This window comes from Scyliorhinus torazame, chromosome 5 (assembly GCF_047496885.1).
Source record: "Scyliorhinus torazame isolate Kashiwa2021f chromosome 5, sScyTor2.1, whole genome shotgun sequence".
Lineage (NCBI taxonomy): Eukaryota > Metazoa > Chordata > Chondrichthyes > Carcharhiniformes > Scyliorhinidae > Scyliorhinus > Scyliorhinus torazame.
In genome coordinates this window covers 135,467,473-135,492,361 of record NC_092711.1, presented here as the reverse complement: position 1 = coordinate 135,492,361, position 24,889 = coordinate 135,467,473, and the positions used below count along the sequence as shown (strand labels likewise).

Sequence of the window (24,889 nt, the reverse complement as noted above, 5' to 3'; positions counted from 1 at the left end):
GTAGTTACACAGACAGTAATCCTTACCCTGCTGAATAAACAGTGACTCTGTACAGTTACACAGACAGTAATCCTTACCCTGCTGAATAAACAGTGACTCTGTACAGTAACACAGACAGTAATCCTTACCCTGCTGAATAAACAGTGACTCTGTACAGTCACACAGACAGCAATCCTTACCCTGCTGAATAAACTGACTCTGTAGTTACACAGACAGTAATCCTTACCCTGCTGAATAAACAGTGACTCTGTACAGTTACACAGACAGTAATCCTTACCCTGCTGAATAAACACTGACTCTGTACAGTTACACAGACAGTAATCCTTACCCTGCTGAATAAACAGTGACTCTGTACAGTCACACAGACAGTAATCCTTACCCTGCTGAATAAACACTGGCTCTGTACAGTCACACAGACAGTAATCCTTACCCTGCTGAATAAACAGTGACTCTGTACAGTTACACAGACCGTAATCCTTACCCTGCTGAATAAACAGTGACTCTGTACAGTTACAGTCAGTAATCTTTACCCTGCTGAATAAACAGTGACTCTGTACAGTTACAGACAGTAATCTTTACCCTGCTGAATAAACGGTGACTCTGTACAGTTACACAGTCAGTAATCCTTACCCTGCTGAATAAACACCGACTCTGTACAGTTACACAGACAGTAATCCTCACCCTGCTGAATAAACACTGACTCTGTACAGTTACACAGACAGTAGACCTTACCCTGCTGAATAAACACTGGCTCTGTACAGTTACAGTCAGTAATCTTTACCCTGCTGAATAAACAGTGACTCTGTACAGTTACAGACAGTAATCCTTACCCTGCTGAATAAACAGTGACTCTGTACAGTTACAGACAGTAATCTTTACCCTGCTGAATAAACACGGACTCTGTACAGTCACACAGACAGTAATCCTTACCCTGCTGAATAAACAGTGACTCTATACAGTCACACAGACAGTAATCCTTACCCTGCTGAATAAACACTGGCTCTGTACAGTTAGTCAGTAATCTTTACCCTGCTGAATAAACACGGACTCTGTACAGTCACACAGACAGTAATCCTTACCCTGCTAAATAAACACTGGCTCTGTACAGTTAGTCAGTAATCTTTACCCTGCTGAATAAACACGGACTCTGTACAGTCACACAGACAGTAATCCTTACCCTGCTGAATAAACAGTGACTCTATACAGTCACACAGACAGTAATCCTTACCCTGCTGAATAAACAGTGACTCTGTACTATTACACAGACTAATTCTTACCCTGCTGAATAAACAGTGACTCTGTAGTTACACAGACAGTAATCCTTACCCTACTGAATAAACAGTGACTCTATACAGTTACACAGACAGTAATCCTTACCCTGCTGAATAAACAGTGACTCTGTACAGTTACACAGTCAGTAATCCTTACCCTGCTGAATAAACAGTGACACTGTACAGTTACACAGACAGTAATCCTTACCCTTCTGAATAAACAGTGACTCTGTAGTTACACAGACAGTAATCCTTACCCTGCTGAATAAACACGGACTCTGTACAGTCACACAGACAGTAATCCTTACCCTGCTGAATAAACAGTGACTCTGTACTGTTACACAGACTAATCCTTACCCTGCTGAATAAACAGTGACTCTGTAGTTACACAGACAGTAATCCTTACCCTGCTGAATAAACACTGGCTCTGTACAGTTAGTCAGTAATCTTTACCCTGCTGAATAAACACCGACTCTGTACAGTCACACAGACAGTAATCCTTACCTTGCTGAATAAACACGGACTCTGTACAGTCACACAGACAGTAATCCTTACCCTGCTGAATAAACAGTGACTCTATACAGTCACACAGACAGTAATCCTTACCCTGCTGAATAAACAGTGTCTCTGTACATTTACACAGTCAGTAATCCTTACGCTGCTGAATAAACACGGACTCTGTACAGTCACACAGACAGTAATCCTTACCCTGCTGAATAAACAGTGACTCTGTACTGTTACACAGACTAATCCTTACCCTGCTGAATAAACAGTGACTCTGTAGTTACACAGACAGTAATCCTTACCCTGCTGAATAAACAGTGACTCTGTAGTTACACAGACAGTAATCCTTACCCTGCTGAATAAACACTGGCTCTGTACAGTTAGTCAGTAATCTTTACCCTGCTGAATAAACACCAACTCTGTACAGTCACACAGACAGTAATCCTTACCTTGCTGAATAAACACGGACTCTGTACAGTCACACAGACAGTAATCCTTACCCTGCTGAATAAACAGTGACTCTATACAGTCACACAGACAGTAATCCTTACCCTGCTGAATAAACAGTGACTCTGTACAGTTACACAGTCAGTAATCCTTACCCTGCTGAATAAACAGTGACTCTGTACAGTTACACAGACAGTAATCCTTACCCTGCTGAATAAACACTGGCTCTGTACAGTTAGTCAGTAATCTTTACCCTGCTGAATAAACACGGACTCTGTACAGTCACACAGACAGTAATCCTTACCCTGCTGAATAAACAGTGACTCTATACAGTTACACAGTCATTAATCCTTACCCTGCTGAATAAACAGTGACTCTGTACTGTTACACAGACTAATCCTTACCCTGCTGAATAAACAGTGACTCTGTAGTTACACAGACAGTAATCCTTACCCTGCTGAATATACAGTGACTCTGTACAGTTACACAGACAGTAATCCATACCCTGCTGAATAAACAGTGACTCTGTACAGTTACAGACAGTAATCCTTACCCTGCTGAATAAACAGTGACTCTGTACAGTTACACAGACAGTAATCCATACCCTGCTGAATAAACAGTGACTCTGTACATTTACAGACAGTAATCCTTACCCTGCTGAATAAACAGCGACTCTGTACAGTTACACAGACAGTAATCCTTACCCTGCTGAATAAACAGTGACTCTATACAGTTACACAGTCAGTAATCCTTACCCTGCTGAATAAACAGTGACTCTGTACAGTCACCCAGACAGCAATCCTTACCCTGCTGAATAAACACTGACTCTGTACAGTTACAGACAGTAATCCTTACCCTGCTGAATAAACAGTGACTCTGTACAGTTACACAGACAGTAATCCATACCCTGCTGAATAAACAGCGACTCTGTACAGTTACAGACAGTAATCCATACCCTGCTGAATAAACAGTGACTCTGTACAGTTACAGACAGTAATCCTTACCCTGCTGAATAAACAGTGACTCTGTACAGTTACAGACAGTAATCCTTACCCTGCTGAATAAACAGTGACTCCGTACAGTCACCCAGACAGCAATCCTTACCCTGCTGAATAAACAGCGACTCTGTACAGTTACAGACAGTAATCCATACCCTGCTGAATAAACAGTGACTCTGTACAGTTACAGACAGTAATCCTTACCCTGCTGAATAAACAGTGACTCTGTACAGTTACAGACAGTAATCCTTACCCTGCTGAATAAACAGTGACTCTGTACAGTTACACAGACAGTAATCCATACCCTGCTGAATAAACAGCGACTCTGTACAGTTACAGACAGTAATCCATACCCTGCTGAATAAACAGTGACTCTGTACAGTTACAGACAGTAATCCTTACCCTGCTGAATAAACAGTGACTCTGTACAGTTACAGACAGTAATCCATACCCTGCTGAATAAACAGCGACTCTGTACAGTTACAGACAGTAATCCTTACCCTGCTGAATAAACAGTGACTCTGTACAGTTACACAGACAGTAATCCTTACCCTGCTGAATAAACACGGACTCTGTACAGTTACAGACAGTAATCCTTACCCTGCTGAATAAACAGTGACTCTGTACAGTCACAGACAGTAATCCTTACCCTGCTGAATAAACAGTGACTCTGTACAGTTACAGACAGTAATCCTTACCCTGCTGAATAAACAGTGACTCTGTACAGTTACAGACAGTAATCCTTACCCTGCTGAATAAACAGTGACTCTGTACAGTTACAGACAGTAATCCTTACCCTGCTGAATAAACAGTGACTCTGTACAGTTACAGTCAGTAATCCTTACCCTGCTGAATAAACACTGACTCTGTACAGTTACACAGACAGTAATCCTTACCCTGCTGAATAAACAGTGACTCTATACAGTTAGACAGTAATCCTTACCCTGCTGAATAAACAGTGACTCTGTACTGTTACACAGACAGTAATCCTTACCCTGCTGAATAAACACGGACTCTGTACAGTTACAGACAGTAATCCTTACCCTGCTGAATAAACAGTGACTCTGTACTGTTACACAGACAGTAATCCTTACCCTGCTGAATAAACACGGACTCTGTACAGTTACAGACAGTAATCCTTACCCTGCTGAATAAACAGTGACTCTGTACTGTTACACAGACAGTAATCCTCACCCTGCTGAATAAACAGTGACTCTGTACAGTCACAGACAGTAATCCTTACCCTGCTGAATAAACAGTGACTCTGTACAGTTACAGACAGTAATCCTTACCCTGCTGAATAAACAGTGACTCTGTACAGTTACAGACAGTAATCCTTACCCTGCTGAATAAACAGTGACTCTGTACAGTTACAGACAGTAATCCTTACCCTGCTGAATAAACAGTGACTCTGTACAGTTACAGTCAGTAATCCATACCCTGCTGAATAAACAGTGACTCTGTACAGTTACAGACAGTAATCCTTACCCTGCTGAATAAACACTGACTCTGTACAGTTACAGTCAGTAATCCTTACCCTGCTGAATAAACACTGACTCTGTACAGTTACAGTCAGTAATCCTTACCCTGCTGAATAAACAGTGACTCTATACAGTTACAGTCAGTAATCCTTACCCTGCTGAATAAACAGTGACTCTGTACAGTTACAGACAGTAATCCTTACCCTGCTGAATAAACAGTGACTCTGTACAGTTACAGTCAGTAATCCATACCCTGCTGAATAAACAGTGACTCTGTACAGTTACAGACAGTAATCCTTACCCTGCTGAATAAACAGTGACTCTGTACAGTTACAGTCAGTAATCCTTACCCTGCTGAATAAACAGTGACTCTATACAGTTACACAGTCAGTAATCCTTACCCTGCTGAATAAACACTGACTCTATACAGTTACAGACAGTAATCCTTACCCTGCTGAATAAACAGTGACTCCGTACAGTCACCCAGACAGCAATCCTTACCCTGCTGAATAAACAGCGACTCTGTACAGTTACAGACAGTAATCCATACCCTGCTGAATAAACAGTGACTCTGTACAGTTACACAGACAGTAATCCATACCCTGCTGAATAAACAGCGACTCTGTACAGTTACAGACAGTAATCCATACCCTGCTGAATAAACAGTGACTCTGTACAGTTACAGACAGTAATCCTTACCCTGCTGAATAAACAGTGACTCTGTACAGTTACAGACAGTAATCCTTACCCTGCTGAATAAACAGTGACTCTGTACAGTTACAGACAGTAATCCATACCCTGCTGAATAAACAGCGACTCTGTACAGTTACAGACAGTAATCCTTACCCTGCTGAATAAACAGTGACTCTGTACAGTTACAGACAGTAATCCTTACCCTGCTGAATAAACAGTGACTCTGTACAGTTACAGACAGTAATCCATACCCTGCTGAATAAACAGCGACTCTGTACAGTTACAGACAGTAATCCTTACCCTGCTGAATAAACAGTGACTCTGTACAGTTACAGACAGTAATCCTTACCCTGCTGAATAAACAGTGACTCTGTACAGTTACAGACAGTAATCCATACCCTGCTGAATAAACAGCGACTCTGTACAGTTACAGACAGTAATCCTTACCCTGCTGAATAAACAGTGACTCTGTACAGTTACACAGACAGTAATCCTTACCCTGCTGAATAAACACGGACTCTGTACAGTTACAGACAGTAATCCTTACCCTGCTGAATAAACAGTGACTCTGTACAGTCACAGACAGTAATCCTTACCCTGCTGAATAAACAGTGACTCTGTACAGTTACAGACAGTAATCCTTACCCTGCTGAATAAACAGTGACTCTGTACAGTTACAGACAGTAATCCTTACCCTGCTGAATAAACAGTGACTCTGTACAGTTACAGACAGTAATCCTTACCCTGCTGAATAAACAGTGACTCTGTACAGTTACAGTCAGTAATCCTTACCCTGCTGAATAAACACTGACTCTGTACAGTTACACAGACAGTAATCCTTACCCTGCTGAATAAACAGTGACTCTATACAGTTAGACAGTAATCCTTACCCTGCTGAATAAACAGTGACTCTGTACTGTTACACAGACAGTAATCCTTACCCTGCTGAATAAACACGGACTCTGTACAGTTACAGACAGTAATCCTTACCCTGCTGAATAAACAGTGACTCTGTACTGTTACACAGACAGTAATCCTTACCCTGCTGAATAAACACGGACTCTGTACAGTTACAGACAGTAATCCTTACCCTGCTGAATAAACAGTGACTCTGTACTGTTACACAGACAGTAATCCTCACCCTGCTGAATAAACAGTGACTCTGTACAGTCACAGACAGTAATCCTTACCCTGCTGAATAAACAGTGACTCTGTACAGTTACAGACAGTAATCCTTACCCTGCTGAATAAACAGTGACTCTGTACAGTTACAGACAGTAATCCTTACCCTGCTGAATAAACAGTGACTCTGTACAGTTACAGACAGTAATCCTTACCCTGCTGAATAAACAGTGACTCTGTACAGTTACAGTCAGTAATCCATACCCTGCTGAATAAACAGTGACTCTGTACAGTTACAGACAGTAATCCTTACCCTGCTGAATAAACACTGACTCTGTACAGTTACAGTCAGTAATCCTTACCCTGCTGAATAAACACTGACTCTGTACAGTTACACAGTCAGTAATCCTTACCCTGCTGAATAAACAGTGACTCTGTACAGTTACAGACAGTAATCCTTACCCTGCTGAATAAACACTGACTCTGTACAGTTACAGTCAGTAATCCTTACCCTGCTGAATAAACACTGACTCTGTACAGTTACACAGTCAGTAATCCTTACCCTGCTGAATAAACAGTGACTCTGTACAGTTACAGACAGTAATCCTTACCCTGCTGAATAAACACTGACTCTGTACAGTTACAGTCAGTAATCCTTACCCTGCTGAATAAACAGTGACTCTATACAGTTAGACAGTAATCCTTACCCTGCTGAATAAACACTGACTCTGTACAGTTACACAGTCAGTAATCCTTACCCAGCTGAATAAACAAGTGACTCTATACAGTTACAGACTGGAATCCTTACCCTGCTCAGTGACACACAGTCACACAGTATAGACTTGATCTGGGGGCAGGTAGCTGACCACCGAGGTCACTTTGTGACCGGGCTGCTGGGATTGAGCATTTATCAGTCTGACTTACCCAGGCCTCCTCTTCCCCCGCCCAACACACTCATCCACTAATCCTCCCCCCTGCCTCAGCCCTCTATCGCAGCCAAGAGACCTGAAGGGTCACCAGGTGACCATGACAAGTTGGTGCCGGTGAGGGCTAACGTCTAACCTACTGTCTCCACCCTCGGGAGTGCAGCCCCTCATCCCTCTCCGTCTCATGACCAACTTTGACCCGAAGTCCCAGAGGGTGAAACCTCAAGTCTCCAGACGTGCTCCATGGTGATGAATGGGCCCGGTGCTATGTCTCCGTTGGCATCCCCCCTGGCTTGTCATCTTAAGTTGCCACTTACGGGAAGAAAGAATCGAAGTGGCTCCCGAATCCATAGATGTTGAAGAAACATCCCATGGGAAGGCTCTTCAGGAGGAGGAGCAGGGTGTCCTGTAGGAACAAATGTCGTGTAAGTCTCAGCATCAACTTTCCCTCCTAAGTTCCCAGACTGCCACTGGAATCCAGTGCATTGCGTTACGACACCCTGGGCCAATGCGCGGTCAATTCCAGCCCCACAGGCCCCGGAGTCCCAACATACGTGAATTAACCAACAATCGATATAACACTTTTATGATCTTTGGCCCTAGATGGCTCCAATGAATTACAGGCACTGAATTTGTACGTAAAACGTTAAAAAACTGTTTCGTTATAACGAGATAAACATGCAATGGTAATAATAGAACAACGGTTTGCTAATCTAATTATTCCCCAAACCCCATCCCACCCTCCACCCAGACGAGGCAGACACATGGTGGGGAGGATGGTAGGAAAGGTTGAAAATAACGGATTAAACTGGGTGTGAAATATTTGAGGATCTTCGCTGCTGAGGTGGAGGTCTTTGCGATCTCTTCTGAATGCGCGGTGTTGAAAACCATCGGTTGGTTTGGATTTTTTAGTATCTGCCTTTCATTAGCGCTCTCAGGCTTCAAAACCTCCTCTGAGGAGCCACCTTCACTTTTCGCAATCGGGGTCTTCACATTGAACGTCCCCCCTCAGGTCGATTCAATCCTCACTGGTTTCCATCTGCTAAACCATCAGCTTCACGGAGGTGAGGTGGGCATTCCCCACATGAGAGTTTAAAGAGGGTTCTTTGAACCGTTGGTCTTGCCTGCAGCTTCTACTGGGCTGAATTTCCTTGAGTCAATCTGACTGTAGAGAGAGAAAGGTCTTCACTTTGCGCCGCCAGACAGAGGCCCACCAGAACAGAGAGATCAGGGCTTGTACTCTCCAGCTTCTTGATCCAACTGAAAACTAACCTGAAAAACAGCCTTACAGAGAACGCCTACCAACTCGGCTGAGGAGAAAACAGCCTCCAACTGGGGGCTTTGAGAGAGATCCACCCCTTTCAGGGAAGGAGAACTTAATGCCTTCTTCAATTTTGTTCCCAAAACGAAACAAAAAAAAAACGGAGAGCCAGCCTGCCACTCTTTGCCGAACTTTCTGGAACAGCCCCCACCAATCAGAATCGAGTGTCAGTCAAGACCCAGGAATCCAGAGGAGTGGATTGGTTGCTAGCCAAGTCTTGTCAAAATGTGTCATCGCTGATGTCAGAGCACATCCTGCTGGCTTGTATTTCTTAAATTAAAGGTGCAGGCACCAGGAATACCCAGGTACCAAAATTATAACTGCCAAAAGAACAGGAATTAACAGGAAAACAAGGGTCAGACAAGGATTTACAAGAGGATCCTTACATGGTGGACAGGCTTTGGGGGAATCCGATTACTTGTGGCAGGATTCCCAGCCTCTGACCTGCTCTTATAGCCACAGTATTTAACTGACTGGTCCAGTTTAGTTTCTGGTCAATGGTAACCCCCCCCCCCCTCACCCTTGCAAAATGTTGATCGTGGTGGTTTCAGCGATGGTAATGCCACTGAATACCAAGGGGCGATGGTTAGATCCTCTCTTGTTGGAGATGGTCACTTGTGTGGTGTTAATGTTATTTGCCATTCATCACCCAAACGTTCAGGTCCTATTGCACATGGGCATGGAGTGTCTCGGCCCATCTGAGAGATGAGGTCCTGGGAGCCTAAAATAAGAGGCAGTTGAACGCTCATGGGTTTGTAAAAACAATATATAATGGTGGGATGCAGCCATGAAAGATAGATGGTTGGTCAAGGAAAGAGTGCGCAGTTGTGGGGTCTGAGGATGATTGGGGGGAGTCGGGAGTTGGCAGGGGCATTATTGGATAAGAGCCAGTGTGTGTGTGCGCCTGAAATACAGAGACAAGAACAAGTGTGTTCCGTTTGTAAGATGAATGCTGAGAAAAGAAGACCTCTCAACACACAAGCATGCCATAGGTGTGCCAGGTGGGCATTCCCCACAGCAATGCTGGGTGTCGAGAAAGCAGATGTCGTAATCGTGGCAAGAAAGGTCACTTAACAAAAGGCGTGCAGGGCCAGACAGAATCCTCAAGCAGCAAAGATGGGTAAATGCAACAACGCATCAAAATCAACAAAAAAAGTCGACAGAATCAACAAGGACAATGAAAATTCCCAGGAAGACATGGAGTGGGATTCTCAGTCGGCCGACGCGGAATTGGGACACACGAATGGGCGGAGAATGGTGCGGGAGGTGAAAATCCTGGCCTGCCCGACAGAATGCCATGCTCCGTTGCCTCGACAGCGGCATCAGTGCATCCTGCCCCACACGAACAGTAAACACCGTTGGCATATCATGAGCGAGCCTGACCCAGTATTACCGGGGCCTCCGCGATACTCCGCCTCTGCCAGGAGGAATTACCGATGGCGAGTTTCACTTGTGGTTTCACAAATCGGCAAACATGCGTTGTGGCTGCTGAGGGGGAAGAGAGATGGGGTACAAAAAATGTCCAACATCGGCACAGTTAGTTGTGCCGCTGGCTGGGGGGCTTCTGCCATGGCTGGGGAGGTAGCGGGGAGCAGCCAGGATGTGGGCCAAGGGGTCGAGGTGGACGGAACACCATCTCCGCAGCCATGGCTCTGTGCAGGCTGCTGACTGCGCGCTGTGAACTCAGCACCACGGGTTGTAGGTGTGTCCCCCAATCTTCCCCCATGGGTACTCTCTGGCCCCAGCCGACCCATCAACGGGATGGGCGTGCTCCAGCTCGTTGGCTGGGATGTGTGTATGTGGGGAGTGGAGTGCTGATATGCCACCGCAGTTTGTCAACCTCTTGTGTGCCAATCCTGACCCCAGCGACTCCAACACCGTTTTTAATTTCATTGGAACTGTCCATGTTCCAGGTGGCGCCGTTGCAAGCCCATTAACGGTTCCAGAATTGCTCCAGGACCAGCGCCAATTTTTTCAAAATTTATTTACGGGACATGGGCATCGGCCAGCGTTTATTGCCCATCCCTAGTTGCCCCTCAGAAGGTGGTAAAGAGTTGCCTTTTTGAACCCGCTGCAGTCCCTGAGGTGTAGGTACATCCACTGTGCTGTCAGGGAGGGAGGGTTACAATTTATCTGAAAAATTAATGACTTTGTGATGGGGTGATTGCCAAATTTGCTGATGACACCAAAGATCGGTAGGAAAGTAAGTTGTGAAGAGGACATATGGAGACTCTACAAAAATATATCGATGGGTTGATTGAGTGTGCAAAGACCTGCCAAATGGAGAATAGTGTGTGCAAATGTGAAATTGTCCATTTTGGCAGGAAGAATAAAAAATAAGTTTATTATCTAAATGTGAGGTTGCAGAGCTCTGAGGTGCAGAGGGATCTGGGTGTCCGAGTGCATGAATCACAAAATGCTAGACTGTTCTGTAGAAGGGTCATTTAGATCCGAAACGTTGACTCTGTCTCTCTATCTCCACTGATGCTGCCAGCCCTGTTGAGTTTATCCAGCATTTTATGTTGATGTTTCAGGTTTCCAGTATCTGCAGTATTTTGCTTTCATTTGAATCTGTTGTAAGAGGCGACTTGGATTGGATTTGTTTATTGTCACGTGTACCGAGGTACAGTGAAAAGGATTTTTCTGCGAGCAGCTCAACAGATCATTAAGTACATGGGAAGAAAAGGGAATACAAGAAAATACATAATAGGGCAACACAACATATACAATGTAACTACATAAGCACTGGCATCGGATGAAGCATACAGGGTGTATGTAGTGTTAATCAGGTCAGTCCATAAGGGGGTCATTTAGGAGTCTGGTGGCAGTGGGGAAGAAGCTGTTTTTGAGTCTGTTCGTGCGTGTTCTCAGACTTCTGTATCTCCTGCCCGATAGAAGAAGTTGGAAGAGTGAGTAAGCCGGGTGGGAGGGATCTTTGATTATGCTGCCCGCTTTCCCCAGGCAGCGGGAGGTGTAGATGGAGTCAATGGATGGGAGGCCGGTTCGTGTGATGGACTGGGCGGTGTTCACGACTCTCTGAAGTTTCTTGCGGTCCTGGGCCGAGCAGTTGCCATACCAGGCTGTGATGCAGCCTGATAGGATGCTTTCTATGGTGCATCTGTAAACGTTGGTAAGGGTTAATGTGGACATGCCGAATTTCCTTAGTTTCCTGAGGAAGTATAGGCGCTGTTGTGCTTTCTTGGTGGTAGCGTAGACGTGGGTGGACCAGGATAGATTTCTGGAGATGTGCACCCCTAGGAATGCACTTGATTGATACCTTGAAGATCCTGAGGGTAGTCTTGACAGGGTGGATGTGGAGAGGACGTTTCCTCTTGTGGAAGAATCTAGAGCTTGGGGGGGGGAGGGGGGGAAATAAGGGGTCGCCCGTTTAAAATGGAGATGAGGCAAAAGGTTTCTGTCAGAGGGTGGCGAGTCTCTGGAACTCTCTTCCCGAACAGGCTCCGGAATGTGGTGACTGGGGGCTTTTCACAGTAACTCCATTGCAGCGTTAATGTAAGCCTATTTGTGACAATAAAGATTGTTATTATTATTTTGTGTGCCCAGGGAGTCAAACCCAGCCTGGAATGAAAAACTCAGTTTCCCGGCCGATCCCGCCACCATTTCCTCAAATAACGTATCAGGCAGTGTTGAGTCCATATGTCGCCATTCTTCCCCCCCCCCCCAACAACAACTGGATTGTGTGACCGTACCCTCCAATGGACCCAGCCCCTCTCCATCTCATTCCGTTTGGTTACCTTAGCGCTTTGGATACGACTGGGCCCGTCGTCTTCATTGGACATCGAGCACTCCATGCTTCCGGAACGGTCTATGAGGAAGATGAACTCCCCGGATGTGATCAGGGAAGGTTTCTCAGGAAACTGGGGATAGATGTTGACCATGACCACGGGATCTCCCATCAGGGTCCCTGATAAAGGATCAAACGAGAGCGGAACTGATGATTCATAAAAGGACCACGAGCATGGGCTCCTTCCCTCCAGCCCACCCGACTCGTCCCGCCCCTCTCTCCCTCACACAAACCCAGGACATTACTCAGGTCCATCTGTAACAAGAGTCTGTCCCTCCAGAAGCAGCCTGTCCCCAATAACCTCTCTCTCTCCACATCCAATACTAACACAACCTGTCCCGAATCCAACCCCCCCGTCCACCCAATACCAAGCCAACTGGTCCTCAACCTGGAATCCCCCTCCATCCAATACTAACACAACCTGTCCCGAATCCAACCTCCCCGTCCACCCAATACCAAGTCAACTGGTCCTTAACCTGGAATCCCCCTCCATCCAATACTAAAACAACCTGTCCCTCACCCAATCTCTCCCTCCATTCAATAACAACCCAACCAGTCTGAAATCAACAGGCATGATTTGGTCGCCACTACACGCCCGACTTGGTGATGTGTCGAGGCCGTTGAATCCCCGGAGAAGCGTCTCGTGAGATCCGTGACACTGGGGACGTCTCAACCGAACCTCGCAAGATGGCGCGATCTGGACTTTTGCCCATTCCGGGTGAGACCTGGAACACCATATGTAAAAAAACCCAAGCGGCTCATTTAAATATGCGCTTGCTGGATTCTCCCGGCGCCAGGGAGCTAACGGCCCAGCGAGACCCTACCAGGGCATCCATTTAGATATGTGGACCAGGCATAACAGCACCAACGGGGGCTTCCCAGGCCACTGGCGATCGGGGACAGGGCAGGGTCCCAATCCCTCGAGCCCACGACGCAACCCCCAAACCCCACTCCAGCCCCAACTCACTGTAAGGGGCTTCCCGGAACACCCCTCACCCATGCGGGGCACCCCCGCCTCCGCCTGCTCACTGCCACGCAGAAAATGCCAGCTTGATCTCGGACCATGCCCCGCATTGGATGGAGCTGGAGTTGGGGGACGAGAGGGGGAGGCGTTGAAGGCAGTGGTCAGGGGAGAGCTAATCTCCATTAGGGCCCACAGGGAGAAGAGAGAGAGGAGGGAGAGGGAGAGGTTGGAGAGGGAGAGGTTGGTGGGGGAGATTTTAAGGGTGGACAGGAGGTATGCAGAGGCCCCCGAGGAGGGGCTACTCAGGGAGCGACGGAACCTCCAGACGGAGTTCGACCTGTTGACCACAGGGAAAGCAGAGGCACAGTGGAGGAAAGCACAGGGGGGGGGCGCGTATGAGTATGGGGAGAAAGCGAGTCGGATGCTGGCACACCAGCATCGTAAGAGGGAGGCAGCGAGGGAGATTGGTGGAGTTATGGATAGAGGGGGGAATACGGTGCGGAGTGCGGTGAGAATAAACAAGGTATTTAGGGACTTCTATTGGGATCTGTACAGGTCTGAGCTCCCAGCGGGGGGGGGGAGGGAATCCTAGATCAGCTGAGGTTCCCGAGGGTGGAGGAGGAGATGGCTGATTTAGGGGCGCCGATTGGGCTGGAGGAACTGGTGAAGGGATTGGGGAGCATGCAGGCGAGGAAGGCCCCGGGGCCGGATGGGTTCCCGGTTGAATTTTCCAGGAAATACATGGACCTGCTGGGCCCGTTGCTAGTGAGGACTTTTAATAAGGCGAGGGAGATGGGGACCTTGCCCCCGGCAATGTCCAGGGTGCTGATTTCTTTGATTTTGAAGCAGGACAAGGATCCATTGCAATGTGGGTCGTATAGACCGATCTCGCTCCTCAATGTTGACGCGAAGTTGCTGGCGAAGGCGCTGGCTACGAGAATTGAGGACTGTGTCCCGGGGGTGATTCATGAGGACCAGACTGGATTTGTGAAGGGTAGGCAGCTGAATACAAATGTGCGGAGGCTCCTCAATGTGATTATGATGCCCTCGGTGGAGGGGGAAGCGGAGGTAGTGGCAGCTGTGGACGCGGAGAAGGCCTTTGATCGGGTGGAGTGGGAGTATCTTTGGGAAGTGTTGCGGAGGTTTGGGTTCGAGGAGGGGTTCATCAGTTGGGTCAGGGTGCTATATAGAGCCCAGTGGCGAGTGTGGCTACGAACCGGCGGAGGTCGGAGTACTTTCGGCTGTACCGGGGGACGTTTGCTGTACGGGGTCGTTGTTTGCACTGGCAATTGAAATGAAATGAAAATCGCTTATTGTCACAAGTAGGCTTCAATGCAGTTACTGTGAAAAGCCCCTAGTCGCCACATTCCGGCGCCTGCTCGGGGAGGCTGTTACGGGAATTGAACCGTGCTGCTGGCCTGCCTTGGTCTGCTTTCAAAGCCAGCGATTTAGCCCAGTGTGCTAAACAGCCCCTTGAGCCGCTGGCCATGGCACTGAGGAAGTCCAGGAAATGGAGGGGAGGGGAGGAACACCGGGTGTCGTTGTATGCCGATGACCTGTTGTTGTATGTTGCGGATCCAGTGGAGGGGATGGCGGAGGTCATGCGGATCCTGAGGGAGTTTGGGGACTTTTCGGGGTATAAACTCAACGTAGGGAAGAGTGAGTTCTTTGTGGTGCACCCAGGGGACCAGGGCAGGGGGATAGACGAGCTACCGCTGAAGAGGGCGGAAAGGAGCTTTTGGTACCTGGGGATCCAAGTAGCTAGGAGTTGGGGGGCCCTGCTCAAGCTCAATTTGACGCGGTTGGTGGAGCAGATGGAGGAGGATTTTACAAGATGGGATATGCTGCCACTCTCACTAGCGGGTAGGGTGCAGTCGGTCAAATGACGGTCCTCCCGAGGTTTCTCTTTGTGTTCCAGTGCCTTCACATTTTGATCCCCAAGGGCTTTTTCAAACATGTAAGCAGGAGCATCATGGGATTTGTGTGGGCGAATAAGACCCCGAGGGTGAAGAGGGTGTTTCTGGAGCGTAGCAGGGACAGGGGGGGGCTGGCGCTGCCGAATTTGTGCGGCTATTATTGGGCAGCCAATGTGGCAATGATCCGTAAGTGGGTAATGGAGGGAGAGGGGGCGGCGTGGAAGAGGCTAGAGATGGCGTCCTGTGTGGGCATGAGCCGGAGGGCGCTGGTGACGGCACCGCTGCCGCTCTCGCCGACAAGGTACACCACGAGTCCGGTGGTGGCGGCGACGCTGAAGATCTGGGGGCAGTGGAGGCGACACAGGGGCGAGGTGGGAGCCTCGGTTTGGTCCCTATTCGGGAGAATCATCGGTTTGTCCCAGGAAGGATGGATGGGGGGTTTCGGAGCTGGCATCGGGCAGGGATTAGAAGAATGGGGGACCTGTTCATTGACGGGACGTTTGAGAGCCATGGGGCGCTGGAGGAGAAGTTTGGGCTACCCCCGGGAAACGCTTTCAGGTACATGCAAGTGAGGGCGTTTGTGAGGCGGCAGGTGAGGGAATTCCCGCTGCTTCCATGTGGGATTCAGGACAGGGTGATTTCGAAGGCAAGGTTTCGGCGATTTACCAGGAGCTGCAGGAAGAGGAGGAGGCCTCGGTGGAGGAGTTAAAGGGCAAGTGGGAGGAGGAGCTTGGGGAGGAGATAGATGAGGGTCTGTGGGCTGATGCCCTGAGTAGGGTTAATTCTTCCTCCTCCTGCGCCAGGCTCAGCCTAATACAGTTTAAAGTTACTCACAGAGCGCATGTGACAGGGGCGAGGGTGAGTAGGTTCTTTGGGGTGGAGGACAGGTGTGGGAGGTGCTCAGGAAGCCCGGGGAATCACGTCCACATGTTCTGGTCGTGCACGGTGCTGGATGGGTTTTGCGAGGACTATGTCCAAGGTGGTGAACGCCCGGGTCAAGCCGAGCTGGGGATTAGCATTGTTTGGGGTATCGGACGAGCCGAGAGTGCAGGAGGCGAAAGAGGCTGGTATTCTGGCCTAGTAGCACGGCGGAGGATTTTGTTACTGTGGAAAGATGCGAAGCCCCCTCGTGTGGAAGCCTGGATCAATGACATGGCAGGGTTCATCAAGCTGGAGAGGATAAAGTTTGCCTTGCGAGGGTCTGTGCAAGGGTACCTCAGGCGGTGGCAACCATTCCTAGACTATCTCGCGGAGCGTCAGGAGGAGGTCAGCAGCAGCAGTAACCTGGAGAGGGGGGGGGGGGGTTCTTTTGGGGTGGCGTTTGGGTTAAGGTGGGGGGTTTCCCTATTTGTATTTCCACTGTTTTATGGGGGGGTTATTGTATTTGGGGAAAATCCAATGTATAATTTCTGCTTGTTGTGTTTTTGTTTCTATTTCTTGTTCGGTTGGGTGGGGGGGTGGACAATTTGTTCAAAAATTTGAATAAATATATTTCTTTTAAAAAAAAGAATGCCAGCTTGGCAGTGCCAGGAGAACCAGGGTATCACCCTGCCCAGAGGGCATGCACTTTGGGGCCTCCAATCCTCTGGGAGACCCCCACGAGTGGTGTTCCATCTGGTTCCCTTGGAGACCTTTTACATATGGTATTCCAGATCTCACCTGGAATGGGCAAAAATCCAGATTGCGCCACTTCAGAGGTTCGGCTGAGGCGACCCCAGCATCACGGATCTCACGCGACGCCTCTCAAGGGATTCAACGGCCTCGACACATCACCAAGTCGGGCGTGATGTGGCGGCCAAATCATGCCTGTTGATTTCAGACTGGCTGTGTTAGTATTGAATGGAGGGGGAGATTGGGTGAGGGACAGGTTGTGTTAGTATTGGATGGAGGGGGAGATTGGGCGAGGGACAGGTTGTGTTAGTATTGGATGGAGGGAGAGATTGGGTGAGGGACAGGTTGTGTTAGTATTGGATGGAGGGAGAGACTGGGTGAGGGACAGGTTGTGTTAGTATTGGTTGGAAGGAGAGATTGGGCGAGGGACAGGTTGTGTTAGTATTGAATGGAGGGGGAGATTGGGCGAGGGACAGGTTGTGTTAGTATTGGTTGGAGGGGGAGATTGGGCGAGGGACAGGTTGTGTTAGTATTGGATGGAGGGAGAGATTGGGCGAGGGACAGGTTGTGTTAGTATTGGATGGAGGGAGAGACTGGGTGAGGGACAGGTTGTGTTAGTATTGAATGGAGGGGGAGATTGGGTGAGGGACAGGTTGTGTTAGTATTGGATGGAGGGAGAGATTGGGTGAGGGACAGGTTGTGTTAGTATTGGATGGAGGGAGAGATTGGGCGAGGGACAGGTTGTGTTAGTATTGGATGGAGGGAGAGATTGGGTGAGGGACAGGTTGTGTTAGTATTGAATGGAGGGGGAGATTGGGTGAGGGACAGGTTGTGTTAGTATTGGATGGAGGGAGAGATTGGGTGAGGGACAGGTTGTGTTAGTATTGGATGGAGGGAGAGATTGGGCGAGGGACAGGTTGTGTTAGTATTGGATGGAGGGAGAGACTGGGTGAGGGACAGGTTGTGTTAGTATTGAATGGAGGGGGAGATTGGGTGAGGGACAGGTTGTGTTAGTATTGGATGGAGGGAGAGATTGGGTGAGGGACAGGTTGTGTTAGTATTGGATGGAGGGAGAGATTGGGCGAGGGACAGGTTGTGTTAGTATTGGATGGAGGGAGAGACTGGGTGAGGGACAGGTTGTGTTAGTATTGGATGGAGGGAGAGATTCGGTGAGGGACAGATTGTGTTAGTATTGGATGGAGGGGGAGATTGGGCGAGGGACAGGTTGTGTTAGTATTGGATGGAGGGAGAGATTGGGCGAGGGACAGGTCGTGTTAGTATTGGTTGGAGGGAGAGATTGGGCGAGGGACAGGTCATGTTAGTATTGGATGGAGGGAGAGATTGGGCGAGGGACAGGTTGTGTTAATATTGGATGGAGGGAGAGATTGGGTGAGGGACAGGTTGTGTTAGTATTGGCTGGAGGGAGAGACTGGGTGAGGGACAGGTTGTGTTAGTATTGAATGGAGGGGGAGATTGGGTGAGGGACAGGTTGTGTTAGTATTGGATGGAGGGAGAGATTGGGTGAGGGACAGGTTGTGTTAGTATTGGATGGAGGGAGAGACTGGGTGAGGGACAGGTTGTGTTAGTATTGGATGGAGGGAGAGATTCGGTGAGGGACAGATTGTGTTAGTATTGGATGGAGGGGGAGATTGGGCGAGGGACAGGTTGTGTTAGTATTGGATGGAGGGAGAGATTGGGTGAGGGACAGGTTGTGTTAGTATTGGATGGAGGGAGAGATTGGGTGAGGGACAGGTTGTGTTAGTATTGGATGGAGGGAGAGATTGGGTGAGGGACAGGTTGTGTTAGTATTGGATGGAGGGAGAGATTGGGTGAGGGACAGGTTGTGTTAGTATTGGATGGAGGGAGAGACTGGGTGAGGGACAGGTTGTGTTAGTATTGGATGGAGGGAGAGATTCGGTGAGGGACAGATTGTGTTAGTATTGGATGGAGGGGGAGATTGGGCGAGGGACAGGTTGTGTTAGTATTGGATGGAGGGAGAGATTGGGCGAGGGACAGGTCGTGTTAGTATTGGTTGGAGGGAGAGATTGGGCGAGGGACAGGTCATGTTAGTATTGGATGGAGGTAGAGATTGGGCGAGGGACAGGTTGTGTTAATATTGGATGGAGGGAGAGATTGGGTGAGGGACAGGTTGTGTTAGTATTGGATGGAGGGGGAGATTGGGCGAGGGACAGGTTGTGTTAGTATTGGATGGAGGGGAGATTGGGTGAGGGACAGGTTGTGTTAGTATTGGATGGAGGGAGAGATTGGGCGAGGGACAGGTTGTGTTAGTATTGGATGGAGGGAGAGATTGGGCGAGGGACAGGTTGTGTTAATATTGGATGGAGGGAGAGATTGGGTGAGGGACAGGTTGTGTTAGTATTGGATGGAGGAGAGATTGGGCATGGGACAGGTTGTGTTAGTATTGGATGGAGGGGAGATTGGGTGAGGGACAGGTTGTGTTAGTATTGGATGGAGGGAGAGATTGGGTGAGGGACAGGTTGTGTTAGTATTGGATGGAGGGGAGATTGGGTGAGGGACAGGTTGTGTTAGTATTGAATGGAGGGAGAGATTGGGAGAGGGACAGGTTGTGTTAGTATTGGATGGAGGGAGAGATTGGGCGAGGGACAGGTTGTGTTAGTATTGGATGGAGGGAGAGATTGGGTGAGGGACAGGTTGTGTTAGTATTGGATGGAGGGAGAGACTGGGTGAGGGACAGGTTGTGTTAGTATTGAATGGAGGGAGAGATTGGGTGAGGGACAGGTTGTGTTAGTATTGGATGGAGGGAGAGACTGGGTGAGGGACAGGTTGTGTTAGTATTGGATGGAGGGGGAGATTGGGCGAGGGACAGGTTGTATTTGTATTGGTTGGAGGGAGAGATTGGGTGAGGGACAGGTTGTGTTAGTATTGGATGGAGGGAGAGATTGGGTGAGGGACAGGTTGTGTTAGTATTGGATGGAGGGAGAGACTGGGTGAGGGACAGGTTGTGTTAGTATTGGTTGGAGGGAGAGATTGGGCGAGGGACAGGTTGTGTTAGTATTGGATGGAGGGGGAGATTGGGCGAGGGACAGGTTGTGTTTGTATTGGATGGAGGGAGAGATTGGGTGAGGGACAGGTTGTGTTAGTATTGGTTGGAAGGAGAGATTGGGCGAGGGACAGGTTGTGTTAGTATTTGATGGAGGGGGAGATTGGGTGAGGGACAGGTTGTGTTAGTATTGGATGGAGGGGAGATTGGGCGAGGGACAGGTTGTGTTAGTATTGGTTGGAGGGGGAGATTGGGCGAGGGACAGATTGTGTTAGTATTGGTTGGAGGGAGAGATTGGGCGAGGGACAGGTTGGGTTAGTATTGGATGGAGGGAGAGATTGGGCGAGGGACAGGTTGTGTTAGTATTGGTTGGAGGGGGAGATTGGGCGAGGGACAGGTTGTGTTAGTATTGGTTGGAGGGAGAGATTGGGCGAGGGACAGGTTGTGTTAGTATTGGATGAAGGGAGAGATTGGGCGAGGGACAGGTTGTGTTAGTATTGGATGGGAGGGTGATTCTGGGTTAAGGACCAGTTTACTTGGTATTGGGTGGACGGGGAGGTTGGTTCGCCGGAGGTCTCCAAGGTGAAGGAGCTAGATCCCAACACCTTGGTTACCTCAGGGAACTGCATATTTAAATGAGACGAGCTGTCTCGTTCTAATACGCAGATCTAATATGCAACTCAATCAGTCTGAAGATGTCTCCCTTCGTCGAATACCTTCACAACCAGTTCCTAACACAACCTATCCCTCCCCTCTGCCCCATTTCTACAATCTATAGAATCCCAGCAATGCAGAGGGAGGACATTCAGCCCATCGTGTCTGCACCAACCTTCTGAGGCTGCATCTTACCTCGGCCCACTCCCTCGCCCTATCCCCGTAACCCCACCTAACCTGCACATCTTTGGACACTAAGGGCAATTGATCACGGCCAATCCACCTAACCTGCACACCTTTGGAATGTGGCAGGAAACCGGCACAACCAGAGGAAACCCACGCAGACATGGGAAGAACGTGCAGACTCCCCACAGGCCAATCAAGGCAAGAAATGAACCCGTGTTCATGGCGCTGTGAGGCAGCAGAGCTAACCACTGTGCTGCCGCCGTTGTTTAAACCTGTCCCTGGCACAGCGTCTCCCTCCGGCCCAACCCCAGCCAACCCAAACCGGCCCCCAAAAAAAAGCAAAGATACTGTGCAAATCAGAAATGACAACAGAAAAGTGCTGGAAAAGCTCAGCAATCCTGGCACAGCCTGTGGTGAGGGAAACAGTGTTCACAGCTCAAGTCCAATATGACACTTCTTTGGAACTGGTTGTGGAAGGTTCAAATCAGAAACACGACCTCTTATGTCTCTCTCCAGAGAGGACGCTCGACGTGCTACAATTTTGCAGCATTTCCTATTTTCATCACAAACCGTAGCGAACCAAGTCTCTTACTCCTTTCTAACACTGCTACATGCAAACCCCCCCCCCTCAAGACCCCACTCCTCTTCCTTCAGTATACCCATCAGGATAAAGCATCACCCTGTTACCTGGGGCCACAGACTCCACCCCGGCCTCAACGATGGCACTTGGTGTGTGAACATTATCGTAATAGATCAGCATTTCGACGTCCTTATCAAATCGGTGTTCATCCTTTAAGGATACCTGGGGCAAGGATCAGAAACCAGAAATAAAAAACAGACAGATACACCAGTCAGTGTACAGATATCTCCCTGAGAGAGAGGGACTGAGAGACACCAGTCAGTGTACAGATATCTTCCTGAGAGCGAGGGGACTGAGAGACACCAGTCAGTGTACAGATATCTCCCTGAGAGAGAGAGGACTGAGAGACACCAGTCAGTGTACAGATATCTCCCTGAGAGAGAGGGACTGAGATACACCAGTCAATGTACAGATATCTCCCTGAGAGAGAGGGACTGAGAGACACTAGTCAGTGTACAGATGTCTCCCTCAGAGCGAGGGGACTGAGAGACACCAGTCAGTGTACAGATATCTCCCCTGAGAGAGAGGGGACTGAGAGACACCAGTCAGTGTACAGATATCTCCCTGAGAGAGAGGGGACTGAGAGACACCAGTCAGTGTACAGATATCTCCCTGAGAGAGAGAGGGGACAGAGAGACACCAGTCAGTGTACAGATATCTCCCTGAGAGAGAGGGGACTGAGAGACTCCAGTCAGTGTACAGATATCTCCCTGAGAGAGAGGGGACTGAGAGGCACCAGTCAGTGTACAGATAACTCCCTGAGAGAGAGAGGACTGAGAGACACAAGTCTGTACAGTTATCTCCCTGAGAGAGAGGGGACTGAGAGACACCAGTCAGTGTACAGATATCTCCCTGAGAGAGAGGGGACTGAGAGACACCAGTCAGTGTACAGATATCTCCCTGAGAGAGAGGGGACTGAGAGACACCAGTCAGTGTACAGATATCTCCCTGAGAGAGAGGGGACTGAGAGACACCAGTCAGTGTACAGATATCTCCTTGAGAGAGAGGGGACTGAGAGACACCAGTCAGTGTACAGATATCTCCCTGAGAGAAAGAGGGGACTGAGAGACACCAGTCAGTGTACAGATATCTCCCTGAGAGAGAGGGGACAGAGAGACATCAGTCAGTGTACAGATATCTCCCTGAGAGAGAGAGAGGACTGAGAGACACCAGTCAGTGTACAGATATCTCCCTGAGAGAGAGGGGACAGAGAGACACCAGTCAGTGTACAGATATCTCCCTGAGAGAGAGGGGACTGAGAGGCACCAGTCAGTGTACAGATATCTCCCTGAGAGAGAGGGGACTGAGAGGCACCAGTCAGTGTACAGATATCTCCCTGAGAGAGAGGGACTGAGAGACACTAGTCAGTGTACAGATGTCTCCCTGAGAGAGAGAGGGGACTGAGAGACACCAGTCAGTGTACAGATATCTCCCTGAGAGGGGACAGAGAGACACCAGTCAGTGTACAGATATCTCCCTGAGAGAGAGGGGACTGAGAGGCACCAGTCAGTGTACAGATATCTCCCTGAGAGAGAGGGGACTGAGAGACACCAGTCAGTGTACAGATATCTCCCTGAACGGGAGGGGATTAGGAATTATGGAAAGGTCATCAACCAGAAACATTTCAGCCACCACAGATGTGCCTGACCTGCTGTGTAGTTCCAGCAATTTCAGGTGTGATTCAATCTTTCTGCTACCTTCCTTCCCAGAAGTCCACCCACCTCCCAACTGCTGCTTCCCCTGGATTGACCCCCCCCCTCCACCCACCCCTGCAATCCCCCCCACCCCTCCACCCCCCCCACCCTCGACCCCCCCCCGACCCACCCCTGCAATCCCCCCCACCCCTCCACCCCCCCACCCACCCCTCCGCCCCCCCCCCCACCCACCCCTCGACCCCCCCCCCCTCGACCCACCCCTCCACCCCCCCCCCTCGACCCACCCCTCCACCCCCCCCCCCACCCCACCCCTACACCCCCACCCCCCCCTCGACCCACCCCTCCACCCCCCCCTCCAACCATCAGCCCCACACACCCCTCACCTTGGCTCCGGTCTTGTCTGGGGTTCAGGTACTCCAGGGGTGTCAGCCCACAGTTGGATTGGACGCGGGAGATCCCGAGCGGGCTCTGGATCTGAGCCTGGAGCGTCAACGTGTAGGGCGGGCGCTTCACCCGCGGAAGGTCCTGGGTCACGCCGGGAACCTGGGCACCTGGGAGAGTTGACAGCTGACAGTCAGAGTTATTCTCAACAACAAGGGGTATCTGAAGTTACTTTGACACAGATTTATATGAAGGAGTATGTCTTGCCAAGGGAGCTCTTCAGGATTTACCTGCCCCAATCCCAGGAAAGGAGGTCTAGGATTGTGACCAACGACAGTGAAGGAACGGCCGATATATTTCCCAGTCAGGATGGTGAGTGTGGGGCTCGGAGGGGAACTTGCAGGTGGTGGAGTTCCCCATGTGTCTGCTGCCCCTTGTCCTTCTAGATGGTAGAGGTGGTGGGTTTGGAAGGTGCTGTCGAAGGAGCCTTGGTGAGTCGCTGCGGTGCATCTTGTAGATGGTACACACACTGCTGTCACTGTGCGTCGGTGGTGGAGGGAGTGAATGTTTGTGGATGGGGTGCCGATCAAAGCGGGGCTGCTTTGTCCTGGTTGGTGTCGAGCTTCTCGAGTGTTGTCGGAGCCGCACTCACCCAGGCAAGTGGAGAGTATTCCATCACACTCCTGACTGGTGCCTTAGAGATGGGGGACAGGCTTTTGGGGAGAGTCAGGAGGTGAGTTATTTTCTGCAGGATTCCCAGCCTCTGATCTGCTCTTTTCGCCACGGTATCTATATAGTTGTACAGTTCTGCTTGTGGTCCATGGTAACCCCCAGGATGTTGATGGTGGGGAGGATTCAGCAATGGTAATGCCATTGAATGTCGAGGGGACGGGGCTGGCGATGTGCTCCCTCCGGAGTTGTCCCAGGGGATCGATGGTTAGATTCTCTCTTGTTGGAGATGGTCATTGCCTGCCACTTGTGTGGCACCAATTTTACATGCCACACGTCAGCCGCAAGTCTGGATATTAAATTGGAATGCGGGGGGAGGAGTCGAGAAAACTCATTTCCCCAGGTGGGGGGAGTCGAAAACGAATAAGTATGACTTTAAAATTAGCTACCATTCGGGGAGGGAGGGACCTCTGGGCCGGATGCGCTGTGTTCAAGTCCGACTTCAATGCTAGAATTTTATGTAAAAAAGAAGGACGTAGAATTGGGAGAGGAGACATCGGGCTCTCTGCATGATGGGCGCATGCATGCGAGAGTCAGGAGTGTGCCCACCAACACTTGAATTA

At 49.4% G+C, this 24,889-nt stretch overlaps 1 protein-coding gene across 1 annotated transcript in view; it reads right to left on the bottom strand.

Moving 5' to 3' along the window:
• The window catches only part of LOC140417926 (von Willebrand factor A domain-containing protein 5A-like), a 93,774-nt gene extending 69,355 nt beyond the window's left edge, over positions 1-24,419 (bottom strand). Inside the window, 6 exon segments of the mRNA XM_072501358.1 lie at positions 7,760-7,848; positions 12,519-12,688; positions 21,609-21,723; positions 23,600-23,620; positions 23,622-23,767; positions 24,401-24,419. Coding sequence (XP_072357459.1) covers positions 7,760-7,848; positions 12,519-12,688; positions 21,609-21,723; positions 23,600-23,620; positions 23,622-23,767; positions 24,401-24,419 — 560 coding nt within the window.
• Between the last annotated feature and the right edge of the window lie 470 nt (positions 24,420-24,889).